Source organism: Uloborus diversus, chromosome 2 (assembly GCF_026930045.1).
Source record: "Uloborus diversus isolate 005 chromosome 2, Udiv.v.3.1, whole genome shotgun sequence".
NCBI lineage: Eukaryota > Metazoa > Arthropoda > Arachnida > Araneae > Uloboridae > Uloborus > Uloborus diversus.
Genome location: NC_072732.1, coordinates 53,141,374 through 53,167,911, shown reverse-complemented (window position 1 = coordinate 53,167,911; position 26,538 = coordinate 53,141,374). Strand labels below are relative to the sequence as shown.

The 26,538-nt window shown below is 30.3% G+C and overlaps 1 protein-coding gene across 1 annotated transcript; it reads right to left on the bottom strand.

Annotated features, from left to right (window-relative positions):
- Positions 1–2,726: 2,726 nt before the first annotated feature.
- On the bottom strand, positions 2,727–25,480 carry LOC129217038 (coiled-coil domain-containing protein 174-like). The gene is made up of 10 exons (XM_054851274.1): positions 25,320–25,480; positions 25,134–25,238; positions 20,279–20,373; positions 17,381–17,442; positions 16,025–16,172; positions 13,440–13,528; positions 8,591–8,685; positions 7,738–7,870; positions 4,331–4,486; positions 2,727–2,858 (listed from the first exon to the last, which is right to left on the bottom strand). The coding sequence occupies exons 1-10, from the start codon at positions 25,353–25,355 to the stop codon at positions 2,770–2,772; spliced, it is 1,008 nt and encodes a 335-aa protein (XP_054707249.1). The 5' UTR covers positions 25,356–25,480; the 3' UTR covers positions 2,727–2,769.
- Between the last annotated feature and the right edge of the window lie 1,058 nt (positions 25,481–26,538).

The following is a 26,538-nucleotide window of genomic DNA, read 5'->3' as shown; positions in this document are numbered from 1 at the left end:
TTATTTTCCTTTAGAATTGAGGAATTAAATATTGCCCGTTAGGAGGGGTTTTACTGTATTAATTTTTATTATCGGTTCTGCTTAAAAAATAAGCATTGATAATCAAACTTCTTAAGACCTTTTTTTTAAATCCAACAAGAGTAGCTTCAAACATAATTGGAAATGTTAAACGTTTAATACGTTAAATTTTCACCACCACAGTATCCCAACGGCTTATAATCATTGAAGCATTTCGCAGTCAAATACAAAGAAGAAAAAAAGAACATTTCACGTCTATAAAGACAGCTGATAGCGTTAACTAAACACTTACACATTTCAAATTAATATTACTTTGCTAAATACCAGTGTTATGAGTAGAAATGAAAAAATTCTTCTGCAACAAGAAGCTAGAAACGAACACTGAACTAAAGGGAATTTCTCGCTCATCATTCGCCTGCTTGAGGTCATGTGACATCGATTGCACAATACAGCACATAGGCCTGATATATAGAAGGTTGAGGCTCATATATTAAGTGTCTAACAGTCTTATTGAGTGCTGGTGGGCAGTGAGGATGGGATACAAGTGAGAAGAAATATTGTCTTACCTTTTGCCAACTCTCAATGTGATTTTTCAAACTAGGGATTACAATACCGAACCGAAAACTCAATACCGGTATTCATTTTAAATCGTGATACTCATATTAATACTGGTATTTGAAATTTCTCTAAAAATGCTTGAAAATATATTTTGTTGCCAAATTGCATAATTTTGTGCGAAAATTTTATTTATAAAAACGTGTTATTGACATATATGAAATGAAGTAACAAATGTCGTAATAAAAATGCAATAATAGTAAAAAGCATAATGAATCTATTGAATTTTCTCTAAGCCTGTATCTCATGTAGTGCTCAACTTTCCAGCAGTTGAAAATGCTTTTTTTGAATTCATGCAGGTTGGAGGAGGTGTATCCTGCATTGTTAACAGTACCACCAACTGTCTAGAAGTCCTTCATCTTCAAATAGTTCAGTCTATTGCGTGTTATTTTTTGAAAAACTCTTCTGTGTGTTTTTCTTTTGTATTGTGTGTATTATTATTATATTTTTTTTAAAGATTTATATAGCTAGTTGTAATTTTTTCTGAGAGATGATACTTTTTTAATATTAACATCATTTTCTCTTGATCAGGAGAGGTTTGTGTTTGATTTTTGTTATTAGCCCTTTGGTTTGAAATTTACGATTAACTGGACCAAATTTGATCTTGTTAGTTTCTCTTATTCATTTCAAAATTCTTTACAATTATAATTATTTAAATATTTGAAAATATATTTCAAATGATTATATTTAACCTCTATACAATTTTTCAAGGCACTATACAGTTTCTAAATATTACCTTGCCTAGTTTAAAGCGAGACATAACAAACCTATACCGGTGACAACAAACTGCCATTTGTTTTATAAACAAAAAGTTTTTTGCCAAAATTCAGTACAGGTGAGAAAAATATTTAAAGGGAATATCATGAAGTATTACTACAATTGATGATGGGAATAAATTATTCATGGAACAAATACATTCGAAATTACCCCCCACAAAAGGGAAAGTGAGAGATCAGGGAAGTAAGAAAAAACAAAAACATAGTGCACAAAAATGCAATTCCTCTCACCATTTAGTGATTAAAATATCATTTTGCTATCTTTCTGCAAGTTTTGCTTAATTAAATTCTATTCGTGCTTTTGAAGCTAATTTTTTACATCAATATTGATTTTGGTTCTGTACCATGGAAAAAGAAATAAACATTTAAAATATAAGTAGATATTTAAAAAGTTAAGATGAAAATTTTTTAATTGAAATTATTTACTATTTTCAACTAATACCAGTATTTTACCTCTGTAAATACTGGTATTACAAATTGCTCGAAATACCGCTATTCGGTATTGTAATAACTAGTTGGGGACGAATGGAACAAAAATTTAAACAGTATATCTCACACAAAGAAAAATTGAATAAGTCACATCTCAAAAAAACCTTTGTGTTCGTTAGGGGACCAAGACTAAAACAATCTTCAAAAAATCTATTTATTATTATTATTATTATTTTTTTAAAGGAGATTCCCTCTTTCTAAAAATATGTAATGTATATGTTTCCAGTTCGTTCCAAGGTTTTCGCCAGTTTTCCCCGAAATGTGCTTTTTTTGATGCTTAGGTACACTTTACAGAAGTTCAACTATTAGTATATGTTTGAAATTTGGCACAATTGTCTACCTAAAAGTTTTAGAAATTTTGATGAATATTAGATGATGAAAATTTCGAACATTTTTGAATGCTCAACTCTGAATTTAAAAAAAGAAAAAAATCAATTGGAAAAAATAAATTAAAATGAGGTTAACAACATCAGTTGCCCTATTTTAAAGATACTTATAAAATTTCAAGGTAAAATTTTATATCATTTGTAAAAAAAGGTTACCTAACTGTATATCGATTATTTTGTTCTCGAAAAACTATATCTTAGTTCAGGCAATGTTAAAAAATATTTTTCAACAAGTGAAAGTTTTAATTAACACTAACATGCTCCTAATAGTAGCTAAAAACACAAGAAAAAATTTCCCTTTTAAATAAGTATTTTGTAAAAAAATAAGCAGGTTTAAAAAGTGACCGTTTTTCCTGAATTTGTCGAGTCGAGAACATCTTGGTCCCCTTAATACTAAAAAGGATGACATAGAAATGAATGTTCACATTAAATGTGCAATAATTTCAACTTTATTATTTACATATGATACAACACATTTATACATGCTACGTGAATTTTCTGGAGTAATTGGTGGGAGGAGCAAATTCAAAAGGTCTTTCATTTCGCCTTTCTTCAATCCAGTCATTTTGATTTCCTAAAATAAAGTATATATGCATAAATTTTTTTTAGTGTTCTTTAAAATTCTTATAAAAACTGAAATACAATAGAGCCTCAAAAATCCGAGATAATTGGTTCTCACACTATCTAGGATTACTCAAAAATCGGATATCCATAAAATTCTTAGGGATTGTAGCTTTTCACTTTTTGGTCAACATAACACCATGTTCCTTTCAAGCCAGCTTTTGTATAGCTTAATCTATCTTTTGACGTCAAAAAATATTTTATGACACTTAGCGAGTGTTGTTGACACTAACCTCTTAAAACTTTTTCGTTACTTTATTTTATGTTCTTTAATCTATCTGTAGACGTCAAAAAATATTTTATGACACTTAGCGAGTGTTGTTGACACTAACCTTTTAATACTTTTTCATTACTTTATTTTATGTTCTTTAGGAAATTTTACAGTAGCGAAAGATTTTGATTTTCAAAGATTTTGATTTTCAAAGATTTTGATTTTTAGATTTTAATGTAAACCATATTAGTAGCCGTTAAAGATATACCTTAAAATGTCAATAAAGCACTTTGAATTAACCAGAGAGACTACTGTAAATCAAAAGTATAAAAGATTATGTCATAGCTGCCAACTCTTCAGATTAGTTTGGGAGACTCCCGAATTCTGATGCATTCTCCAGAACCCCTGAATGAAGTAAATATTTCCCAAATTTTTTGAGAACGAGATTCCTTAAACAGGGATTTTTCAGAAATTAGAATTTGAGGAAAAATTTTACAGTACAACAATTACAATCGCAAAAACAAAACCATTTCACAAACAAGTATGAAAATTGAAAATGTCCGATCCTTTTCGAAATATTCTTTAAAAAATCCAAAAATATGTGGTAAATCGTTCCAAATTTTCCCATGAACTTCCTATTTTTTTCCACCTTTAAGGAATGTTCATTATTACTTTAAGGAGGAAACAAACTAATGCCTATTCAAAAAAAAAGAAAAGAAAATCTTAAAGTTGTAGTTTTTTAGCTTCAAAAAAGTAATAGTAACATCAATTTTCTAGTTTTGTGTCCTATATGTATGCATAATTTAAGAAATATCTCAAGAGTTTTTTTTCTAAACCATGTTGTGTAGCAGCACCCACTACAGCTACTGGTACCCATCTCTTGCCCTAAAACTGAGGAGAGGTTCTCCTACCATGTGCTCTAATTATCTAAAAACATTTAATTTTGGTATTTACATCCCTTTGCCTCTCACAGTCCTATTTATACAATTAATTGTCAATTTGAATTTCCTCTTTAAAGAAATGTTGAAATTTCATAAAATACCAAGTATTGTTGCTTCAGGGCAACAGTAAGATATTCAATCCCTGGAATAACAGTCCTCCTGTTAGATGTCCTACCGCTCCCATGCTTCTAGGAGACAATATCATCATATATTTACTGCATAAAAAGTAAGCATTATGATTCGAATTACTTAATGAATTAAATGTGAAATTACTTATTTTTCTTTTTTCTGCTGGTTGGAAATCTATTTTTTCTTTACCAACATCCCATGGTCGAATTTTTGGTTCCTTCTTCTCTGAAGTCTCGGAAGCTGGTTCAGGAAGTGGAATAGATGATAAATCAACTTCCTTAATCTCTTCTTCTTCTTGTACTAAATTGGCAGAAAAGATAGATCTATTAGATATTTTTTTGCAATGTTAAAAAGTAGTGAAAAACTTTAAATACAGTGATCTCTCGCTTATACGCGACCTCTGTTATATGCCTTTTTCATTTATACGCGCTTTTCTTACAGGTCTGGCCGGCGATATAGGGAAACAATGTTAACTCTTGTTCATTTATGCGCGAAACCTAAAATGCACCTTTCACTTATGCGCGATAAAATTTTTTCAAGTTTTAGTTAAAACGCATATTTGCGCTATTGGGGGTGGAATTAGTCTTGTGATTGACATCGAGGAGAGAACGAGTTACATGCGAAAAGGTTGTCGTCATTAAAAGTCGTGGTCAAGCGGTAAGCATTGACGTTGCCTTTCGAAGATCTTTTGCATCCTCGTAGACTATAGCTCTGATCATACAACATTTTTTAGGGTTTGGGGAATTCGCTTACGTGCAGTGTATAAAAAATAACAGAATGTACAACTTCATTTTTTTTATTACAATGCATAAACCGAAATTATGTGCATATTTTTTCATTAATATTAGTAGTGTACTATTAGTATTACTATAACTGATATAAACTTATTGCATTTAAGCTTATTTTTTGGGTTTTCGCTTATGCACGAATTTTACTTGTGCGCGAAAATTTCGCTGTCCCCTTTGGTCACGTATAAGTGAGAGGTCACTGTAATTTAAATTACTTTTAAATTTTAAGATTTATTTCAGGATATATCTTTATTTTTGTTTGTTTTGATTTTAAAAAGAACAATAAAAAATAAATTGTCAGAACCATTTAATAAGTTTGTGGTCTTTAATCATGAATTATTAATACGATTTCCACTTATTTTTAAAAAATTAAATTCCTTGAATTTTTCAGAAAAAATTCGGTGAAATTCCAAACTTGTTTTTTGAATTTGCAATTTTCACAATAAATCTAAATACAGTAAAACTTGTGAAGTTGACCACCCTTGTAAGTTGACATCTTTTTTTCAGGCACAAAATTAGCCCTTATCATATAAATCAACCTCTGTAAGTAGACCACCTGTTTAAGTTGACCACTAAAGTAATGCATTGCGAGTGGTCAACTTACACAGGTTTCACTGTATTATGATTTCTTTTGAAATATAAGCAAAAACAAACTATTGAGTACTTCAATATCGGAGTTTTAGTATTCATTCTTTAATGTAACTTTCTGCAGATATAGTAACTCTTGGTTTAAGTACTTACTTCACAAGCCAATATGTACATTCATTGTGGTTCCGAAGCCGTGGGTCAAGATGATGATCTACTTACTACAGCAGTTTATGAAGCAGGAGAAGATTTTCCTGGTCTGTTTTCAGAATTTTTCAGGTTTTATCAAAATTGATTTTTTCTGCCTTTTCCATGACATTTTTGATAAGAATAAAATTCCTTGACAATTTTATACTTTCCCTGACGCTTGGGAAAGGTGCATTGAAGTAGAGTAGATAACCTATTATCCGGGATGTTCGGGACCATCGCTTTTCTGGATATCTGAATTTCCCGGTTTTCTAAATCGCTAAAAATTGCCCTTTGCCAATTGTTTATAAGACCCAAATTACTATAATAAATATTAATGCCTCTTAAAGTATGAAGAAAACAGTTCAGAAATGCTTATAATTTTAAAAATATAAAAAAATATTAAATGAAAGAATCATTTAAAAGCCTAAAAATGTAAACAAATAAAAAAATAAACAAATAAAATTGACCGCAGTATTCAATGTTTTTAAAAGAAAGAAAATGACGGGTAAGATACATGTTTCTGAACGTAAATGTGAGATTTTTTTTACTAATGTATGAAAATAATTAGTTTTTGTGAACACATTTTTTCTTTTTTGTAAAGATTTTGTTTGCAGATTACAAAAGCTTCTATTTATTGCTTTTGCATTGAATTAGTATCAATATAAATTTTCCTTTTAAGTTCTTGCATCCTTATTCTTTTGTGTAACAGTCTTTAGATTCCACGATACTAGCCGAAAAATTCACGAATCTGGTACTTTGCTTTTCCCACTTTTCACACTGTCACTTATGATATAAACGGCTTTAATTAATAGCCATTCAATTAAAGATTGCTTTAGAGTGTGTCAGTATTTATTTCTTTAGTTTTCAGTTGGAATAAAATAGGAGAAATGTCAGATTTTCAAGTGTCTGTTTGAAGTTTCGTTCGGGAAAATATTTAGGAAATTTTACCCCACATGCTTTTCAACTTTCAAGTTTGTTTCTGTACTAGATTTCCCAAACTATATGCTGGTAATACGGTATTCACAACAAAATTGTTTATATTCTTGTAGGTGTTTTGAAAAAATGCTCACTTTTTCAAAAATTACTAAAAATGCGCATTTTTTAAAAATGGCAGAAAATCAAGCAAATTTTTCCCAGTTTTCTGGATAAAAGGTTCTGTACTGTAGTTAAAAACTGCAAAGACTTTTCTAATAAATTATGCCTATAAATAATACATGAATATTTCCACTCTACGATAGAATTATGTTAATGAAACTCCTTAAATCTGTTAAAAACTATAATTTTATATTGTCATAGACCAATGATAATCAACAAACCACAAAACTCTCAGTACATGTCGTAAGCAGAGAACTACAACTAGGTAACTGAATTTGGAAAAAATGAAATGATTCACTTTTGATGAAAATTTTTGACTACCTGAATCACCAATCATTCGAATCACTTTCAGAATTTCAGGAAAAAGAATAATAAGACGGAAACATATAGCAGTTCGCAAAATGATGGTTCTGTCTGTGCACTATTGTTCTTCCCTCAGTGCGGCTAGTCTGATGCAACACAAGCATTACTAATACAATGAGCTCATCATCTCATAATGCAGTTCTATTATTAGCTTCTAATGTACAGCACTTGCAAGTAGCAAGTACCCTAAACAAGTAAAAGTGTTGTCTTGTTATTTAATTTATTAAAAGCTCTTTCTCTTTGAAAATATTTTTTTTCTCTCATTTTCAACATACATACAGTAATTAATTGAAATGGATCTTTTTTTTCAGAAAAAATCTAGTTATCCGAATTTTTTATTATTTGATAGGGTCTGGTCGTAATCGATTCGGATAATTGGAGTTCTACTGCAATAGTAATTTTTAACTTTTCTAGAAATACTTTTCTAAATTTTAAATTATCATAAAATACATAGAATTCTAAATTTTATTAAAGAAAGTGAAAAACATAGCTAATATGTTTCAAATAAAACTATTGAGGAAGAAATTTCACCATTGATTGGAGTATATGCTTGCACAACATTTTTGTCGATATTTCTCCTCTCGCATATTTTTGTTAATCGAGCTTCTAGCATTGCTTTTCGTTTCCTTTGCATTCTTTGTTTTGCTAGTATCTGTGCTTCTGTCTGAAAAATACAAACAAAATAAATATTTCCTTATAACTTTGCTATAAAATATAAAAACAGTATTGGAGAAAATACATCACAGAGAATTTACAATAAAAGTTAAATAAAGGATGACTGTTGAAATCTTGGTAACATTTTCTTTATGAAAAGGAACGCTCTCTGTAAAAAGGATAATTCAATAAGAAATGAAATCCAAAAATTTTACTTTTATACCAATGACAATTAAAAATTCATAAAGAAAATTTGATGTTTCTCATCGTCGTCTCTTACATGTTAAATTTTATCGTCCACTGTTGTAACATTACTGTGAATATGCACTGTATAGAGGGTGCTAAAAGAATGGTAAGTGATACAAAGAGTAGGCGATGATGCATGTTAATAAAAGAGAATGTGTACTCCGCGACGTTTTACTCCACGCAGTACATAAATTTTTTTCTCCATAATTCAAATTTTCAGTTGAGGTTTAGAAAACTACTGTTTAAGAAATTAAGTAAGTATATAGAAACATACTTAGGTTTCTGCTTATAAAAAGTGTACAGTGAAAATTAATGAAAATTCATTTTCTACTGCTACTACAAAGTGCTTTTTTAAAAGCACCCTTTTTCTTTGGTTGAAGTGCTCTTTTGTCAGGAAGCAATACACCCCTCTTTTTGTCGGGGGGGGGGGAGTGTACATGGAATGCTACTGTATTGAAAACTATCTTAAAAGCATTTAAATTACCTCTTGCCTTAATGAACCTAATTCTTCCATTTGTTCTTTCCTTTTTGTTTCATCAGTTGAAAATGCAAAATAAGCAGTGCCATGATCACGTATTTCTGAGAATGAAAAAAAAAAACACACACAACAAATTATTTTTAAAAACTAGTTTACAAAATGAATTAGGAAAAGACATGAACAATCAAAATGACATCATGGAATTAAAATATTTGTATGTAGCTTAAAATGTGTTTTGATTCTTTTTAGAAGAATATAGAACTAAGTTGAAGCAAATGATTAATTAATAATTAATTTATGATGAAATGAAATGAATAATTTTTTTAAAGAAAGCAATTATGGTAATAAACAGACTCTACATTATAGCTTTTATTCAGACATAAATTGCAAGAAATGATCTATTAATTAACAAGTTGATATTCATTAAATATATATCAACACTTTTTTAAACAAACAAACAAAAAATAAATATAAGAAAATTGTTGAAGTCAATGCACACTAAGTCCTAAATATTCAAGTAAAAATCTGTAAAAAAAATAGACATCTAATTTGACATATATAGATGTTATCCCAGGATGAATATAGGTGCATATTACAGATATGATATAGGTGTCATTCCACAGTATTTGACTGAGATAAGTCAAACATGTAAGGCTAAATCTTGAAATATTTATAGCTTTTATTGCAAAAATATAGATGTGAAAGTTTTCTATTATTTTTAACTCTGATTTACATTTTTAAAATGATAAGAATATCAATATTCCAAGATTCAGTGTTACATATGGGACATTGAAATACTGCTGTCAAGTGCGAATGTTTAGCACAGGTCAGCTAGTTATTATTGTAGAAATAAACCAAATATTTCAGGAAATGGCTTTTCTCCATGTTAACCTCCAGCTACAGCATTGATTATAGAATATTGCTGATAGATATTTCATCATACATCAATAGGAATTTAAGTTCTCAAATATTAATGGAATTCATAATAAGAATACAAAACAGTGAAATTCTGCTACAACCAACTTTAATGGACTGCAAATTTTGTTCATTGTAATGGGAATAAAATCGGGACTGGAAATGTATTTCTTTGAAACAAATATTTCATTGTAATGGGAGTTCACTGTAGTGAGAAGTTACTTGCATGTAGGAAAAGTTGATGATTAAATAAGAGTTGGGCATCAGATAGCTTTTTAAAATAGATCTGTAGGGGGGATGGGGCACATTGGTCCACTTTTCTACTTTTCCTTTTTTTATTTTGTCAGAAAAGTAAATAAGCAATTTGATTTTCCTCTATAAGGTTCATTAAACAGTTCTCACCATCCCAGATTTTTTTTGAAAGTGTTCAATTCATCAATTTTTTTGAAAAGAATTTTTTAACAGAACTGTGAAAACAGAATTTTGCATTACAATATCAACTTTGATAACAATTTTAATAATAAATATTATCCAATATTGTAATTAACTTATGTTCTTTAGTGTTTAGTACAAAAAAAAAAAAAAAGTTTGAAGATCAATACAGTCGAACTTGTTTATAAGCAAGCTCTGTTTTAACAAAAACTCGGATTTAGCGAGGAAAACAAAAATATTTGGTTGGTACAAAAGTTAGTGTATGGGAATAAAACTTGCTTTCAACGAGCAAATCTCGCTTATAGCTAGCATTTCTTTTGTAATTCATAAAATGTCTGTTGATTTCCTCTTTAGAAAAGATTATTCTATTTTTGGAAAAATTCAATTAACATTCTGAATTCAACTGAAAGTTAGAGATAAGACATTAATCATGAGAATGATAACCGGGCCTTTTTTTGGAAATTCATGGAGTAGAGGAGCATTTAAAAATTACATTATCTGCAGAACAGAATGTTATCATTTCCGATCTATACTTTGGAGGGTATTGTACCTGAAAGACAAGAGAGAGAGAGAGAGAGGTAGAGAAAAAGAAAGTGACCACCATATGTGAAGAAAGTTAAAAAAATCTCGACATACTAGATTTCTAAAGTGAAGAAACCACAGATGCAAATGACAATGCTTTTTGAACCTCATGTTTCTCGAAAACCATAACAAGAAAGAGACAATAAGACAGTTTAAATCAAACCACCAACTTCTTTGGTACCATACACAAATATAAAAATAACAAAGCAAGCATGTTTAAATGTTTATGATTTTTTTAGGAACCCGTTTTTTACGAGCACTTGGTTATAACGAGCAAATTTGGCGGTCCCTTCTCGCTCCTTATAAGCGAGTTAGACTGTATAACATAATAAAATATTAAATCGACCAACTTTTACTTTTGCACTATTTATGCTTGAACCATCTACATTTTCTCAAGATTCAGCACATTTGGGATTTCATAAACTTCACTGTTGATAATACTATGGTGTGCCAATAAGCAAATCCATCGGCAGTTGGTAATCAGCATATTTATTATTTTTTATACTGTCAATACTCCATCAGAATAAAATTCCTAAATGGAAAAAAAAAAGAAGCAAATCCAAACGCTGCAGTTGGATTATGTGGCCATGACGTACAGGGGTGGATACAGACAAATCTTTTGGAGGGAGCACAGGAAATTTAACAGCCCCCCTCCTGCCACAGCATTCGATGTTTCATAACAAAGTTTTAATGACTTTATTTTTGAATGTGCGTGTTTTTTAATTTTTCTTTTTTTAGGATTCCTTCAGGTCAATGAATCTACTTTTAAGTACATGAATATTATGCACTAAAACACTTTGAATGTGAACGGAAAACATCTGTAACGTTTCAAGCCATTTAAATCATTTAAATACTAAACCCAATATAATGTCAACGAGATGCTAGACAATGAGCGGCTTTAGGAACATTGTGATAATGACACGAGGGCAAAGTTATTAAATAAACCCATACCTCACTTAAGTTTTTTTTTAAAATTAATTTATAAAGAAAATCATAACTTCATAAAATATAAGTTTTACTGAAGAATTCAGAAACTATTTCTGTGTAAATTTCAAAACAGTTGCTGATTTTTTCTTAAAGCCATGATACAGTTGAGATAACATATTGGTACTTTCATTAAAAATCATAGTTTTTCCAAGAAACCACAATATAATTTCTTTCATTTGCATTTGTTATAAGCTGAACAAAAATCTATTTATTTCGCAAATAGGTTCCTGGATCAAAATGACTCTTTTAGGTGCGCCTACAGATTTAAAAAAAAAAAAATGTTAATTATTGATTCCATCAAAGAGGAATTAGTGGACGAATCGCGATAATATGGTCCCTTGAATTCGAAACTAGTGAGTTAAATGTATTCTGCAACTCTAAGCCTCTGACTCCAGTAATACCTCTTTAGCAAACAAAAATGCTTTTATTCAAAATATGCTGTGTGTGTTTTGTGTTGTTTAAAATTTACTATGTAAAAAAATGCAAAAGAAAGGTCAATTAAAAAGTAATAATTAAAATAGTGAAATTAATTCATCCTTTGGGGGGGGGCACAGGCCCCTGCCCTCCCCCCCCAAAATCCGCTACTGATGACGTAATGACCATCGTAAATTGAAGATTGCTAAAACTTGCCGTGCTCTGCATTAAAAAAAATTGTAAAAACCAATTGCGTATTTTTGAAAACTTTTTTTCTCCAGAAGAGGGTGAAATGTTTTTACTATTACATAGTTAAATTTTAGAAGAGAAGCCTTTATACTTTTTGTGGGATGAGTTTAGAAAAAAAATAAATCCAGGAAAAACTGTAAAATAAAGGTTTTTTTCAAAAATTCATGAAAAATACAAAAATTGCTCTACGTGCAAAAACTTTTTTTTCACCATACTTAAAATTAAATTTCTTACACTTAGTACAAAAAAAATTTCTGGCGCAATTGGTTCGGGGTCTGTGGGGTAAAAAATGCTAAAATCTGCTAAAAATCACATAAAACATTGAACAACTTTTTTTGCTAATTAAAATATCAATGTAAATTATAGCTTATAGCCTTCCTCAATAAATGGACAACTTAGCACAAAAAGAATTTTTCAATTCGAACTAGTAGTTCTGAGATTAGCAGGTTCAAACAAACTCTTCAGCTTTATATTATTAGTACAGCTTTGTTTTTACTCTCTACACTTTCTTACTACACGTTACAGTAATTTTTGCAATAAATTACATTTGTTCATAAAATTATATAATACAACAAATATATTCATCATAGTTTCTCTTTCAAGGTATGCTTAAAAAAATTTGTTTTTGTAAAATATTTCTTCCGCTGATTAATCGGCAAAATTTGGCTGATTACAAATAAACTGCAAAGTGGCCGATTATGGCCGAGTAATCGGTACTGCCAATTAAACGGAGCCTCCGAATCTAATACTACAATATTCGTTTTCTAATTTTTCTAAAAGTTTTCAATTTTTGTGGCTTTTCTAAAGGTAGAGCAACATACCCCGCGTTCTTGGTCTGAAGAAATGCTGTCATATTTTTTTCTTTATACAGAAAGTAAAGAAACTACAAATAATTATGAACTAAAATAACTTACTTTAGGGGAGGAGTTCAATTTATTACTCCATTTTTTATTAAAACCACATTAAAAAAATAAAGTTGCAGAAATCTGAAAATCATTCAGCAATGAAAAATAGCAATGAAATTTGTTCACGAAATAAATTTTGTTCAATATAAATGCACCATGTGTTAATCTGTCATAGACTTTGTAAGATTATAGGTGTTATTTGTAGGTCATAAATTAAAATAAAAAATATTAATAGTAGTAAAATTATTGAGACCGGTCCCATGTGCGGTTCAACAAGCCCAATTTTCGCCTAAATTGTTATACAATTTGCCTATGGCGAAAAAAACGAAAGGAGAAAATTACCATATAATTGAAAGAAAATCAAATCATACCATTATATTGAACATTTTGATAATGAATGTTTTCATCAGAGTCTAACTTTTCCTCTTTAACATCTTTACGGCTGGCAGAAGAGTTTTCTCTGTTGAAAATAATTTCAATGGTAAGAAGGATTATACTTTATGCACACATGAGCACGCACACACACACATACAGATGTATATATATATATATATATATATATATATATACATATATATATATATATATACATATACATACATATATGTATATATATATATTAATTTTATATATATATATATACATATAAAACATGAGATACATTTTAAAAACATTTTAAATATAAATTCAAAGACATTGATAGAAAAATGAAAGAATAAATATGGTCGACTCCTGCTACAACGTCATCCGACTTACGCGAGTTTCTATATCATTTCTTTATGGCTATAATGCGAGTTTCTCAGGAGCAACGAATTTTAGAGCTAAAGCGAATTTCTTGCTCTCATCACAAAAATATTTGAAAAGGATTCGTTATGCAATGTTTAGTAGTCAATAACAAAACGTTTCGGCTTTGTTATTGATAACTGCACATTGACTTCGTGAATGTACTTTCATTCTTTCAGCATCACTGATTGCGCAAGTTACCACGCACCACATTATAAACATAGCTTTATTAGTGTGTATATATCGCCACTACTAATTTTTCATTTATTAATTCTAAATATGAAAGGTGAAGAAATATTGTGGCACCTAGGCACACTATTTCATCTAAAGTTTGAAGATGGAAAGAAAAAGTGAAAAATTGCAACAATTTAAGAAAAATTAAAGATTCTTGATACGCTTGAACAAGTAGAAAATGGGTTGAAGGTAGCACGACAATTATGTATGAGTGAATCTTTCATACGTATAACTTAAAGTCAAGAGAAGGCAATCAGCATAAATCCTGATTTTAATATGAAGTTCGCAGAGTAGTGTGTAAGCAAAATGCAAACAATATGAAATTGGAATCTGCTCTTGCATTGTAAATTATAGAGACCCAGAAAGAGGGGTGTTACCATAGATGTAAATAATATAAAAATAATGCAAAGCTATTGTATTTAAAAATATATTACAATAATGATAGATTGCACAGCACAAATCATCATCTTCAATTTTCGAGTTATAAATGTAACTTATTGTATCTACTCTTACAGTGCAGTGTTTTATTATTACTACATACTATACGTACCGTACTGTTTTATTTTTATGTCTCTCTCTTCTATTGATCATTGGTTTTGTGCATCGCAACAGTATTTTATGTTGAATAATGAAGCTTTTTTAAAAAATTTCATAAAAAATTCAGTTTTTTATGTAAGAAACGGTAATATATAGTTAAAAAATGGTCTAAAATATGGTCCAATACTGAAGGAAACTTAGATCCCTGCAGAATACTGTTGACTTGTAAAAAGCAATGTTCACCATTGTAAATGTAGATGTTAAACAAACAGAAGTTGATTAAATCAGACAAGCCATTTTCATTAATATCCAACATGTTACCAAAGTCGTAAAAGTATGACATGAGAACTTTTTTAAGACAAGAAATAGAAATACTTGTAAAGAGGTCTTTGAAATCAAAAGAATAGATACACTCGATTGTATTATTTTTCAGAAATTCTAAAACAGGTTTATTATTTTGAATAATCCAAGTGTGGCCACCATTTAGAATTTTACTAAAAACTGAATTTAACAGGTTAACAAAAAATTTTCCAGGGGAATTTATATAAGAGTTTGAACTACAGGTAATATATTGGAATTTAACAGGATTTTTATGAAATTTGGGATAGATGGTAATATACGGAGAGATAATCTTAGAGTTTTTAATTTTAACTTTTTTGTTGAGGGCGTCGACCTTTTTGGCAATGGTGTTATAAGAAGCGTTAACTTTTTTGTAGGTGGAGGAATTTTCTAGTTCTTCATCTAACAATTGGAGATAAAATTTTTTGCAAATAATTGAAAAGTTGTTGGCTGCTTTGTCAATAGGAGTGATTATAAAAGAATTTTGAAGATCTTGGATATGGGGAGAAAAATCAGCAAATTTGAGAATATTTTTAATTAGATATTTATGTAAAAAAAGTTTTGAAAAGATTGAAAAATCTCCATCTCCCAAACGATTCTAAAGGAGTATTGAACTAGAAGAGGCTAAAAGAAAAAAAAAAAAAATGGTTATCTTCAATCTGTGAACCCGTTTTAGGGATACTTAAAGAACCTATTCAAAGAAGGGCGATTGATAGTGGGGGTACACATGTTAATACCTAAAAGATTTTGCGAGCTTTATTCCTAATGGAAGAGATTTTATATATGCTTCACAACGCAGCTTCTACAATGACACAAAACAAGTAGAAAAAAAAGGATAATGTCGGGACAATTTTCCGTGAAGGGGTCAGAACTTTTCTTCGTCTTAACCGAATTTTTCATTTATTCTGCATAATAAGAGTGAAACTTTAAATCTAGTTAAATAGTGAGCCATACTTAGTTATCCAAATGTTAATTTTAAAGGTAATTTCGTATTAACCGTGACAGTATCGACAGCATTCAAATGTACTTTTTCCCAAACAATAATTATTTACAAAGAGCTTACCCTACAGGATGGGCTGTGGAAGGAAGTGGAGTTTCAAACTTTGCAGCAGAACTACTGCCATCATCTTTATCCGTATTTTCCGACTGAACAGGCGCATATAAAACCTTTCTCTGGAAGTCCACTAAATATCGATCGTTTTCCTCATCATCTAAATAGTGAAGCAGGTCGATAATTATGAGTTGAGCAAGGTCATACTATTTAGTAAAAACTCGCTGATTTACATTAAAAGAGTGTTTGGTTTGATTGATAGAGTAAAGTAAGAGACATTGGAAGCATCTGAAACTTGAACAAGGCCACTCCAAGTGGAGACAAGGGGCACATTTGCTCTTGGCAACACAAAATATAGGGGTGCAGTCATAAAATTCACTGCAGAAATTTAAATCTCAATAGTTTTTTTTTATAGCAATAGAATCTCAAGTATAGTTTTATAAAAATAGGGATAGTAATAATCTCTTCAACACCAGGGTGTACCTGTCATGCACAAAACTTATCACTCAGAATGTCGAGTATAAGTTGTTTTTCATGGTAAGTACCTTTGCATGTGTGGTATAGGGCAACTGCACCAGTAACAAACATGCTTAAGACATCACACTCAGGTTAACTCAATTTTCTGAGCTTTTTAATGTATTTCGACTATTAAAACTATTTTTCTCTCATGCAACTATATATCTAACGTTTGGCTGCTTTTGGATCCTCTGAACTGGTTAATTCTATTTTGATTTGCTCCATTTTGAAAAAAGGTTCGGCCCCCAGTAACAGACACTGAAAATTCTGATGATACCCAGTAACAGATAGGACATGGAAAGGATGAGTAATGGTCAGAATTCTGCTTTTCTCTTCAAAATGTGCAAAAGTTCTTTATTTTTAGATCTAAACCCCTATTAAATTCAAATGAACGTGAAACATGTGGGCAGGCCTCGTGGTGACTGTTCAAAACCATCCACCACTGCCTTGTAAATACCAACTGGTTCATAAAATTTACTCTGATAACACTAGATGATTGCACCATATTCATGGGTTGTAGCAACATCAGTTTTACTTGCCTAAATTTCTTAATATTTAAATCCAAATATTTAAATCCTAAATTACGACTGTCTGTTACTGGACCCTTGTCTGTTACTGGTGCCATTACCCTATGTTTTATCTAGTCTAGGATTATTACTTTCAAATTCCAACGAGGGGTTGAGATCCAAACTGTCCGGACCAAATCCAGACTTCTCATAAGCCTTTGTGAATGATAATTTCCCAAGATATTTTAATGTTTGACTAAATTTTTTGTAATGAAGAGGTTAAGGGTATAGAGCTACAAAGCAACAATAAATTAGAGGTCAAGTTAAAATTATAAATCATTCTCACCAATGAGTATATTATTTGAAGTAATCTTTTCATACAGCTTGGCTTTGGCTTCTAAAGCTTTCCTATTGACGGAAAATTATGTAAGTATGTATAATAACAAAATAGTTATAATAAAAGATTTTGTTCAATATGTTTCATCAAACAAAAAACATAAATAGGAAAAATAAATCCAATACAGTCGAACCTCCATATATCGAAGTAGCAAATTGCCAGAGAAAAATTCGATATGTAGAAGTTTCAATACATAGAAACAATCTTATTTTATCCTAAAAATCTCCTAAAACATTAAAATTAGAGCTAATTTTCGTGTATGAAACCTAATTTCTAATTTATACGAGCATCAGATTAAATAAAAGTTAATAATTAAAAATAACACAGAAATTACATTTTTGCGCCTTCATACATCTTCATTCTTCGGTAATTCAACTTGACCTGCAACATTAAGGGATTTTCGTTTTGACAAATTGAGAGAAAAGTAAAAAAATAATCTACTTAACTTGAATGATTTTTACTGCAGCTAAAACAACTAGGTACGATAATCAACAGACAACAGAGATGACTTGAAACTGATTTTACAATGTTACTGGTTACAACTAAGATATTTGAAATAAACTTGAGGGAATTTAAGAATTCCAGAAAGAAACAACGACCTATCTACACACCCCTCAACCCCAGATTCCTTATGAGTTTCATAGCAACCTTTAGTGAACAGAATTTTCTTCCCTAACCTTTATTTTTCATGAGACAAACAGTCTAAAAAGGAAAAAAAATCTACGAATTTCTCAAATTTTTTTTTCGATATATGGAGATTTTTTTGATATATAGAAACAATTTTTCTATGTAATGAACATAGAAATTTGCTGGGATTTCGATATATAGAAAATTCTGATATGTGGAAGTTCGATACATGGAGGTTCGACTGTACTTTGAAAACATTAAGATAAACTTTAGAAAACAATGATGAAAAAAAAAATTTATAGCTAAAAAAAATAAGTATTACAAAAAGTTACTAGTTAACACATTTTTTTAAATGAAACTTTTGGCATTTTAATGAGTCTCATCTCATCCTTTAAAGTAGTTTAATTTTTATAATCATTTTATTAATTGACTTATTTATTTAGCTAAATATATTGCTGCATTTGCACGCATATTTAACTTATTTTCGATGCAATTTCTTCACTAAAAAACTCATATTTTCTTTTTCATCATTTATAGAGTGTGTATGGAAAGTTATAAGTCCATATTTGGGGGGGGGGGGAGTAGAGAAGTGTTGAAAATAACAATGCAAACAACTCACTTTTTCAAAAGATGTTTAGAGTCTGCTAACAAGTTTTTAAGCTCCCAAAATGCCTCGATGAGATGGACTGATGGACTGGATTGAATTTTTTGAATAAATTTTGAGCTATTATATTGTTCTTACATTTACTTGCATTTTGTTGAGTCACTGTAGAAAGCATTCACATCCAGCTTATATAGGTTGGTTTTTGAATTCTTTTTCTATACATTTATGAACGTAAGTATGTAAATACTTTGATCATTGTAATAGTAGTTTTGATGTTAAATTTGTGAATATGTCGACTAGCATATAAATTTAAAAAATTTGAATCTTGCATCACTAAGCCTCTTACTATCATAGACAAATTGGAAATCTTTTATTGGGATTTAGGGAAAAAACATCTTTAAAAAAATAAGAAATGTAGTCCACATGAGAAAAATGCGAATTAAATACCGTGTGTACGAAAAGGCAATGCAGAGGCTAGCGAGGGAAGTGAGGAGGGGCAAAGGCCCCCCAGTTATGGCTGTACTAAATTGAAATAAATACAATATGTACTGTATGAGTGTTTATGTTTGAAACCAAACGTGAAATAGGGCAACGTCTGAAAAAAATACGGACAATGTGCATGGATTATTGACAAATGCAACAAGTCCGAAATGTTATGTTATTTCAGAGTTAGTGCACATGAACTTGATCAATATGCGATCTGGAAAGTCACTAGCAACCAAAGTCTGATTTCACATTTAAAGGATGATCAAAACACCCCTCATATATATAATTAATCCAGACAAATGTCAGAAAACCTTCAGTTTTAACTTTTAATTATTTGCAAATAAAATTAATGATATGGGTTGAATCATCGTTTTAACGATGAGTATTGAATTTTCAGTTTAAAAAGTATGTCCTATAAGTTAGAAAAAACATTCTTCTGTGATTCAATTTCATATTTGTACATCAGAGCCAGACTAACGTAAGTCACATAATCGCTAATGTACAGGAGATAGGGAAAATTTTCGTGTGATGCATACAAAGGATGGGACTTGTGCTCTTTTAACACTGGTAAATAATTACAAAGGAATTTTTTTTTAGAATTAGGTTCATATCGCTCGATGCAGAATAGGATTCTACACACAATGCACTAAAAAACTGAAAATTGCAAATTTTGGACTTGCACTAGTCTGGTTCTGAGATACAGACATGAGCTTTATAAACACCTTATAAAAATCACCAGTATGACACACATTTTTTTTTTATGCTTTGGTTACCACTTGTCATTTTGTTAGTTAATTTTCGATTTCACAAATAGTTACCACCTCATATTCTTTTAGTCTTCTGTAATTCTTAGAAGCAAGGGGCTGTTAGTCCTTTCTTTTCTCCATGCTGCTTTTCATTTCCACAATAAATCTGGCTCATTAATAAATGTGGGGGTGTTTTGTACATCCTCCAAGCATGAATGTGGATTAATACTGGATGGACCAAAACCGAGAGCACTAATTCTGAAATCAAGTACAATTTCGAACTTGGCGCATTTGCATTGTGAAAATATTTTTCTGGACGTTGCTCAGTTTCGGAGTTGGGTTTCAACATATGCCTTAAATTAAAAAAGTCCAGAATTTTTTTACCTAGATTTTTCTAGTGCTAGTGTCTCTTCATCATCGTCTGGTACTGTTGATTTTACAATGGGTGTTTTTTTCTTTCCCTTTGATGTGTCTTCACCCTATAACAAAGAGCAAACATAAATTTATAAATTCATGTATTCTTGGTTTTAAACTGCATGGAATTATAACAGCAATGTGTTCATTTGCTTATTAAGAAGCAAATACAGAGTAGAAATAATTTATTACTTATTCAAAGGTAAAGTATTACAATCATTATTTTAAACTCAAAAAACATTATCTACTATCTTATTTGCCTTAAAGGGAAAAGGAAGTGAGAATTCCAAAATGTGAAGTAAATATAGACTGCAGTTTAATATAGGCCCCATGCAATTTTTTGCTGATTATACAAGATTTTTCTTTTGTCATTTCAAGCAAATATTAGCTCATTTATGGGAAAAGGGCATTTATATTCCTTTTACAGAAAAGTTAATAGGTAACAAAAGAAAAAAAAAAGTACCATTAAACATATTTAAAAAATTTATAATTGATCATTGAGTACTGATCAACTTAGTTTTATTTTTATTCAAAAGAGAAAAAAGAAAACATGAATACTGAGATAGAAGGATTTTTAGATTCATAAAATATCTATAACTAATTGTTTTAGTTAAATGAAAAATTATTAAATGAGATTTGTGCTACAATATTATTAAAGTGAAAAAACAACGTAAGTAAATCAAATTCTGAAGAAAATACAACATACAGCTGTTGTTTGATGATTAGTGTGTTGTCCCCTTGTGTCCCGAATTCCAATTTGGTCTTTGGCATAAATACTGGTGTCCATGTGGTTGAGTCGTTAGTTCTCTCATGACTTTTTGGTTGTGTTAGTGAGCTTTTTGCACTGATGAAGAGCTTCCATTGTAGTTTTGAAAATGCTATTTGATGTACAGTAGGACCTCGATATAAGGTCCTTCCCTTGGTACTTCACGAAATTGACATTATAAGCAGGGTGACCTCTTATAACTGATTTATATATATTTTATAACATGTGTGTTAGGAATAAACATGTATGTAAGGAATAAACATGTATATACATTAATTCTTTTTAAAATTTAATGTGTACAAAAATAACAGTAATTATGTTATACAATAGTTTAATAGATTTGAATCAATTAAAACCTTTGGAATCAATAAGAAATTTTAAAATGATTTGTTAGAACTTCCACGAAGAGTAAAGCTGCTATGCCCAAGTAGAGAACTGATGTGCAACTTATCTAACTTAAAAATATCATTAATACTGAAATAATAGGTTTTTTCTTTAAATTAAGCACAATGGTTTTCTAATTGTTTTCTGAAAATTTGAAGCTTTAGCTTCTCATGACTGGTAAAAAAGTGAGATATGTACACTCTGAGTGCCTTCGTTATTGCTTTATATTTTAGTGTCACTATTGTAATACTCACTTTCTACTGCATTTTGTGCAATACATGCTACGTTAGTAGGAATACGACTTCTCACTTTTTAAAGATCGTATATCGCGGAAAATTCTTTCAAGTGAATCTATTAAGCACTGAAATCATTTAAAGAAATCCGACAGAAAATACCTTATAAGCGGTTAATGTATTAAGACTCGACCAGAAATCTGATAAGACATAGCATAGAATTCCTATTCAATGAACCGGGACTTTAGAAAAGTGAACTTATATGCGGGGTGACCTTATAAGTGAGTGACCTTACACTGAGGTCTGACTGTATATTCTTCAGAATTTGTGCTTTATTTAAGTTGGTTTTTCACTTTAATCATAATTGTTTTAGTAATTAAAAATTTGAAAACCCACTTTGAAAACTGGATTTAACAGTTTTAATATCTATAATTAATTTTTACAGCAGCGTAAACTAGTTTAAAGGGAAATTTACAACATATTTTAATTAAATTTATTAATTTAATGTTTAATTATCTTATTTGATATGTGTAAATTATAGTTAAAAAGTGGGGAAATCTTATGCGTTTATAAAAAAATATCAATGAGTTTTTCTCAATAAAATCAGTATTTGACAGTAAAGTACTTGACAGTTTATGACATTTAAATCAAGTTTTATGAGTTTTCGACACGTCTTGTCAAAAGCAGGTGTTTTACATCAGAAACCCAACCCCAATTCAGGTATATTTTACTCTGCTAATGAGTTCAGCAAATTGTACTCATAGCAGGCTGAGTTGCAGACTATGAGGGAAAATGACTGACTCTTGGGATATTAAATCTTTGACCTTGACTCAACAGACTATCATAACTATTTTTACGAACAGTAGGTAAGTATATTTATCAGGGTTCATACCCTTTTGGTTAAAAAAAATTCCCTGACTTTTCCAGGTTTTCCAGGTTGTTTTTTAGAAAATTCCAGGTTACTCGCTTTATTCAAAATTTATGTTTAAATAGTAATATTTTCAAAATAATTAAAATTGTTTAAAGTAGCAATGCAGAAGAACTGAAACTTCTCCCCTTAGATTAAAAAAAAAAAAAAAAACTTGGAATTTTTTTTTCCCTTTGTTTTCTCTGTCAAAATTTTAAGTTTTTTTAAAATATTTTGTTCAAAATTGTTTTAATTTGTTTACTATTTGTTGAAAACAGAATACTTTCAACTTATTTTAGCGTTTCTTTGATAACACGCGTAATATTATAGCGTTTTGCTGTAGTCCTGCAGCAACCTTTTAGCATCCGCTTTTGGTTTACAATACTTCTTTTTATTTTCTTATTAGTAGGTTCAAAGCTAAATTTCAGTATAAATATGATTAACTTGTTGCATCGATCGGCATACCATGTAATGCATAGTAACAAAAATCAACATCCGCCAATCATAGGCCAATGCAAATAATCTTTTTTTTTTTTTTTTTTTCACATATTCAAGGACGCTTACATTAAAATTTCAAATTTTCTTTTCCAGAAAGTAATAGTTAATTTTCAAAAATTCATAACTTATTGCATATTTTAATGTTATTTTCAATAGTTCACATTGATATAAACATCCAATTCTGTTTCAGGAATTTTAAGTCTACTTCCATTGTGCAAACGATCAAATATGGCAACAAAGTGAAAAATTTAAAATAATAAGTAGATTTTTGGATTTGTAGTATAAAAGTAGTAATAAATAATCAATAATCCTTAAAAAACTACAATAAAAGCAAAATAATCAGTATTTAGCACATAAGAGTCTAAATCAATTAAAACAAAAAAATGTTATGAAGATTAAATTTTGCATTTATCCAGAAAATAATTACAAATTATCTGGAAAAAAAAGGCACAATTTGTGTTGTTTTCAATAGTTTGCACTGCAATTAACATCCAGTGCCGTTTTCGGGAACTTAGGCACTTAAAAAGTCTTGTGAACTTCCATCTTAGGAATGACCAAATATGGCGGCTTTGCCCAAAAATAATAAATAACTTTTTTAATTTGTTGCATGAAAACAATTAAAAAATAATAAATCTTCATGAAACTATAATTCATTGAAAAGTTTTTATCACATTTGCGTCCAAGGCAGTGAGGATATAATCTTATACTTCTGTTTTAAGAACAAAATTTTTCATTTCTCAAGAAAATTTTAAATAATAATAATAATAGAAAAACAATTTGCAGACCATTTTTTGTTATTTTCATCAGTTTTCAATTAAAGAAAACATCCAATTCTGCTTTGTTTTTAGAAACTTAGACATTTTAGGATCGTATCTACTTCCATCTTGTGAATGACCAAAGATGGCGACTACGTTTCACACGTAGCTGAAATGATTTTCCGATCAAAAAAAAAAAAACGATTTTCCCCGATCGACCCTCCCATCTACAGGTTGTGCTTCCGAAGCAGTAAATTGTCTTCTCTCCTGCTGAGTTTGTGCATAATTCCTGTTCACCTGTTTTCTTTTTTCTTTTTTTTTTCTCTTGGGAACTACTGAGAGCCAAAAATGGCGGCTGCTGATGATTTTTTGGGTCGCCACTTTTTTTATTGCTTTTAAATTGTTACAATTTTTTTTAATACATCGATAAAAATGAAGATTAGATCTCATAAAACAAAATTCCCTGGGTAAAAATTGGGAAAAGAAAAACTTTGGGGACACATTTGGAAAATTCCCTGACATTTTTGACTATGTCATTTTCCCTGATAATTCCAGATTTTCCCGGAGCGTACGAACCCTGAAACGAACAGAATGGTTGTGGCAACCCATCTAAAAGTTTAGGCAGTAAAAAGAAATGCGTTCCCCTCACTGACTCCATGTAAGGAAATCTTCGCTCTTTTGGAGCATTTTTCGTTGTGAAAAAAAACGTTCATTTTTCGATTGCAGTTTTTAAGTGCCAGCGTCGGTTTAGATAAAAATTTACAATTTTTTTCGTGAAATCACAATAAAAACGAAGACTAGATCTCATGGTACTTAATTCCTTGGGAAAAAAAATGGAAAAAAAATTTTTGGAGGACAAAATTTGAAAACTCCCTGACTTTTCCCTGACATTTTTGACAGTGTCATTTTCCCTGACAATTCCCGGTTTTCCCGGAATTCCCGGAGCGTACGAACCCTGTTTATGTTTTTATTTGAACATCATGCATATATATATCGAAATAATTACTCAGTTAACTGCGTATTTATCTATAACAGGACTGGAGAGTATTTGTTTTTTAATCCTCATAACCTAATCCCTCTTTTAGCACCACTATTAGTTCTTAATTTATGCCAGTTTCATAAAACAAAACCCAATGCGAAAAAACGAGGTACAATATATATATATATATATAGTGTCCCAAACTAGTAGAAATCGAAATCTGTTCATCTTATAGAAAGCAATGATAAAAATTATTTAAATTTTTCATTCTGTGTACATATATTGAACAAACCAAAATTTTACCTTATTTTTTAAATGAGTTAATTTCTTCTGTAAAGGTGTTTGAAGCCCTTTAGATTGTTTAAAGACTTCATATTTTTTTTGAAGCTCAGCTTTCAAATTGATCAACTGAAAACGTAAGACATTAATTAGACGTGAAATGAAACGTTTGAAAAATTTGAATTCAGTACTGTCAAGAAGGAACCTTACAGAAGTAGGATTCAGGTCAGTCTTGCTAAATTCCATATTAAGAAGAAAAAAAATCAATGTTTTAAAGAAACATAACTGTAAATGAACATTTAGCTTTTGAAGTTACTAAAAGTTAAAAAGAAGAATGCATATCTTATAAAAAATCTCCTCTTTTTAGTTCAATTTCAAAACAACAATAACAAATAATTACGGCTACAGTTAAGTCAATAGTTAGGTTGCGGTCGACGAACCTCACCGGTCAACCGGTGAGTAACCGGTTGCTAACCGCAGCGTTCCATCATCGAAAATCACATGTTATGAATCAAAATTATACTAAAATAAAATTATTATTAAAAAATTGTTGGCAGGTTTAAATAGATATATTTTTGATGAAATTAAAAATCATTGTAAAATGAATTGTTCCTTAAAGTTTTTACTGTAAAAGGTGACAGAAAAGTTACACTTTTTGAAGAATGACCCACACACAAATTGTGTGTGTGTGTATGTAGGGGGGGGGGGGTGAGCCCCCTCAAGCCCCATGGAGTCGGCGCTAGTGAGCAGAATTCAGAATTTAATTTAATTCCACCTTACTAACTGACAGAAATTTGTTTAATACACATGTTGCGCTTGAATTCTCAGGAGATATTGGTTAACATGGTACAATCTTGACACTTCGCAAAGGAAAGTAAATGTCATAGAAGTACATTGCAACAAATTTGAACCAAATCCCTCATTTGAAAATACAGCTTGTGGCTACATTTTATCAAACGTATTTCTATAATTATTTAATTCATTAAAACATTTTTGTTTAGCAAGTTTTAATGTCTGCAATATCTTTAAAAATCGCAGTCAAAAGCAGAAACTGGAATTTTTAGGCACAGCTTTACAGTCATATTTAGGACCCCTAAAAATTCTAAGGGGACGCTCAAGCTGCCTGGTCTAAAGTAATTGTTTATGTCTCTCAAGAAGTCGTAAACATACCCTTTGCTACAACGCGAAAGTTCGATTTACGCGAGGGGTCCTGGAACGCATCCCTCGCGTAAGTTGGGACTCGACTGTATTTTCGTTTTTGAACTTTTTGGTCTTTTTCACGAAATTTAAATGATAGAGTTTAGTTCTTTGGTGTTTTTATGCAAAAATCTATTGTGCATTCTAAAATATTGCGCTGAAACGATTTACGTTTCGTTATCTAACCTAAAATGTAAGTTTTCAAGAACTTGTGCTTGTGGGGCTAGCTTCC

What these genes read in the sequence shown, in the direction of transcription:
- LOC129217038 (XM_054851274.1), bottom strand. Translation starts at nt 25,355, where the DNA reads ATGGAATTTAGCAAGACTGACCTGAATCCTACTTCT. An exon ending in CTAGCACTAGAAAAATCTAG is followed by an intron (nt 17,443 to 20,278) that starts GTAAAAAAATTC and finishes TTCCGTCAATAG; the next exon opens with GAAAGCTTTAGAAGCCAAAG. An exon ending in AGCAGAAAAAAGAAAAATAA is followed by an intron (nt 2,859 to 4,330) that starts GTAATTTCACAT and finishes ACTTTATTTTAG; the next exon opens with GAAATCAAAATGACTGGATT.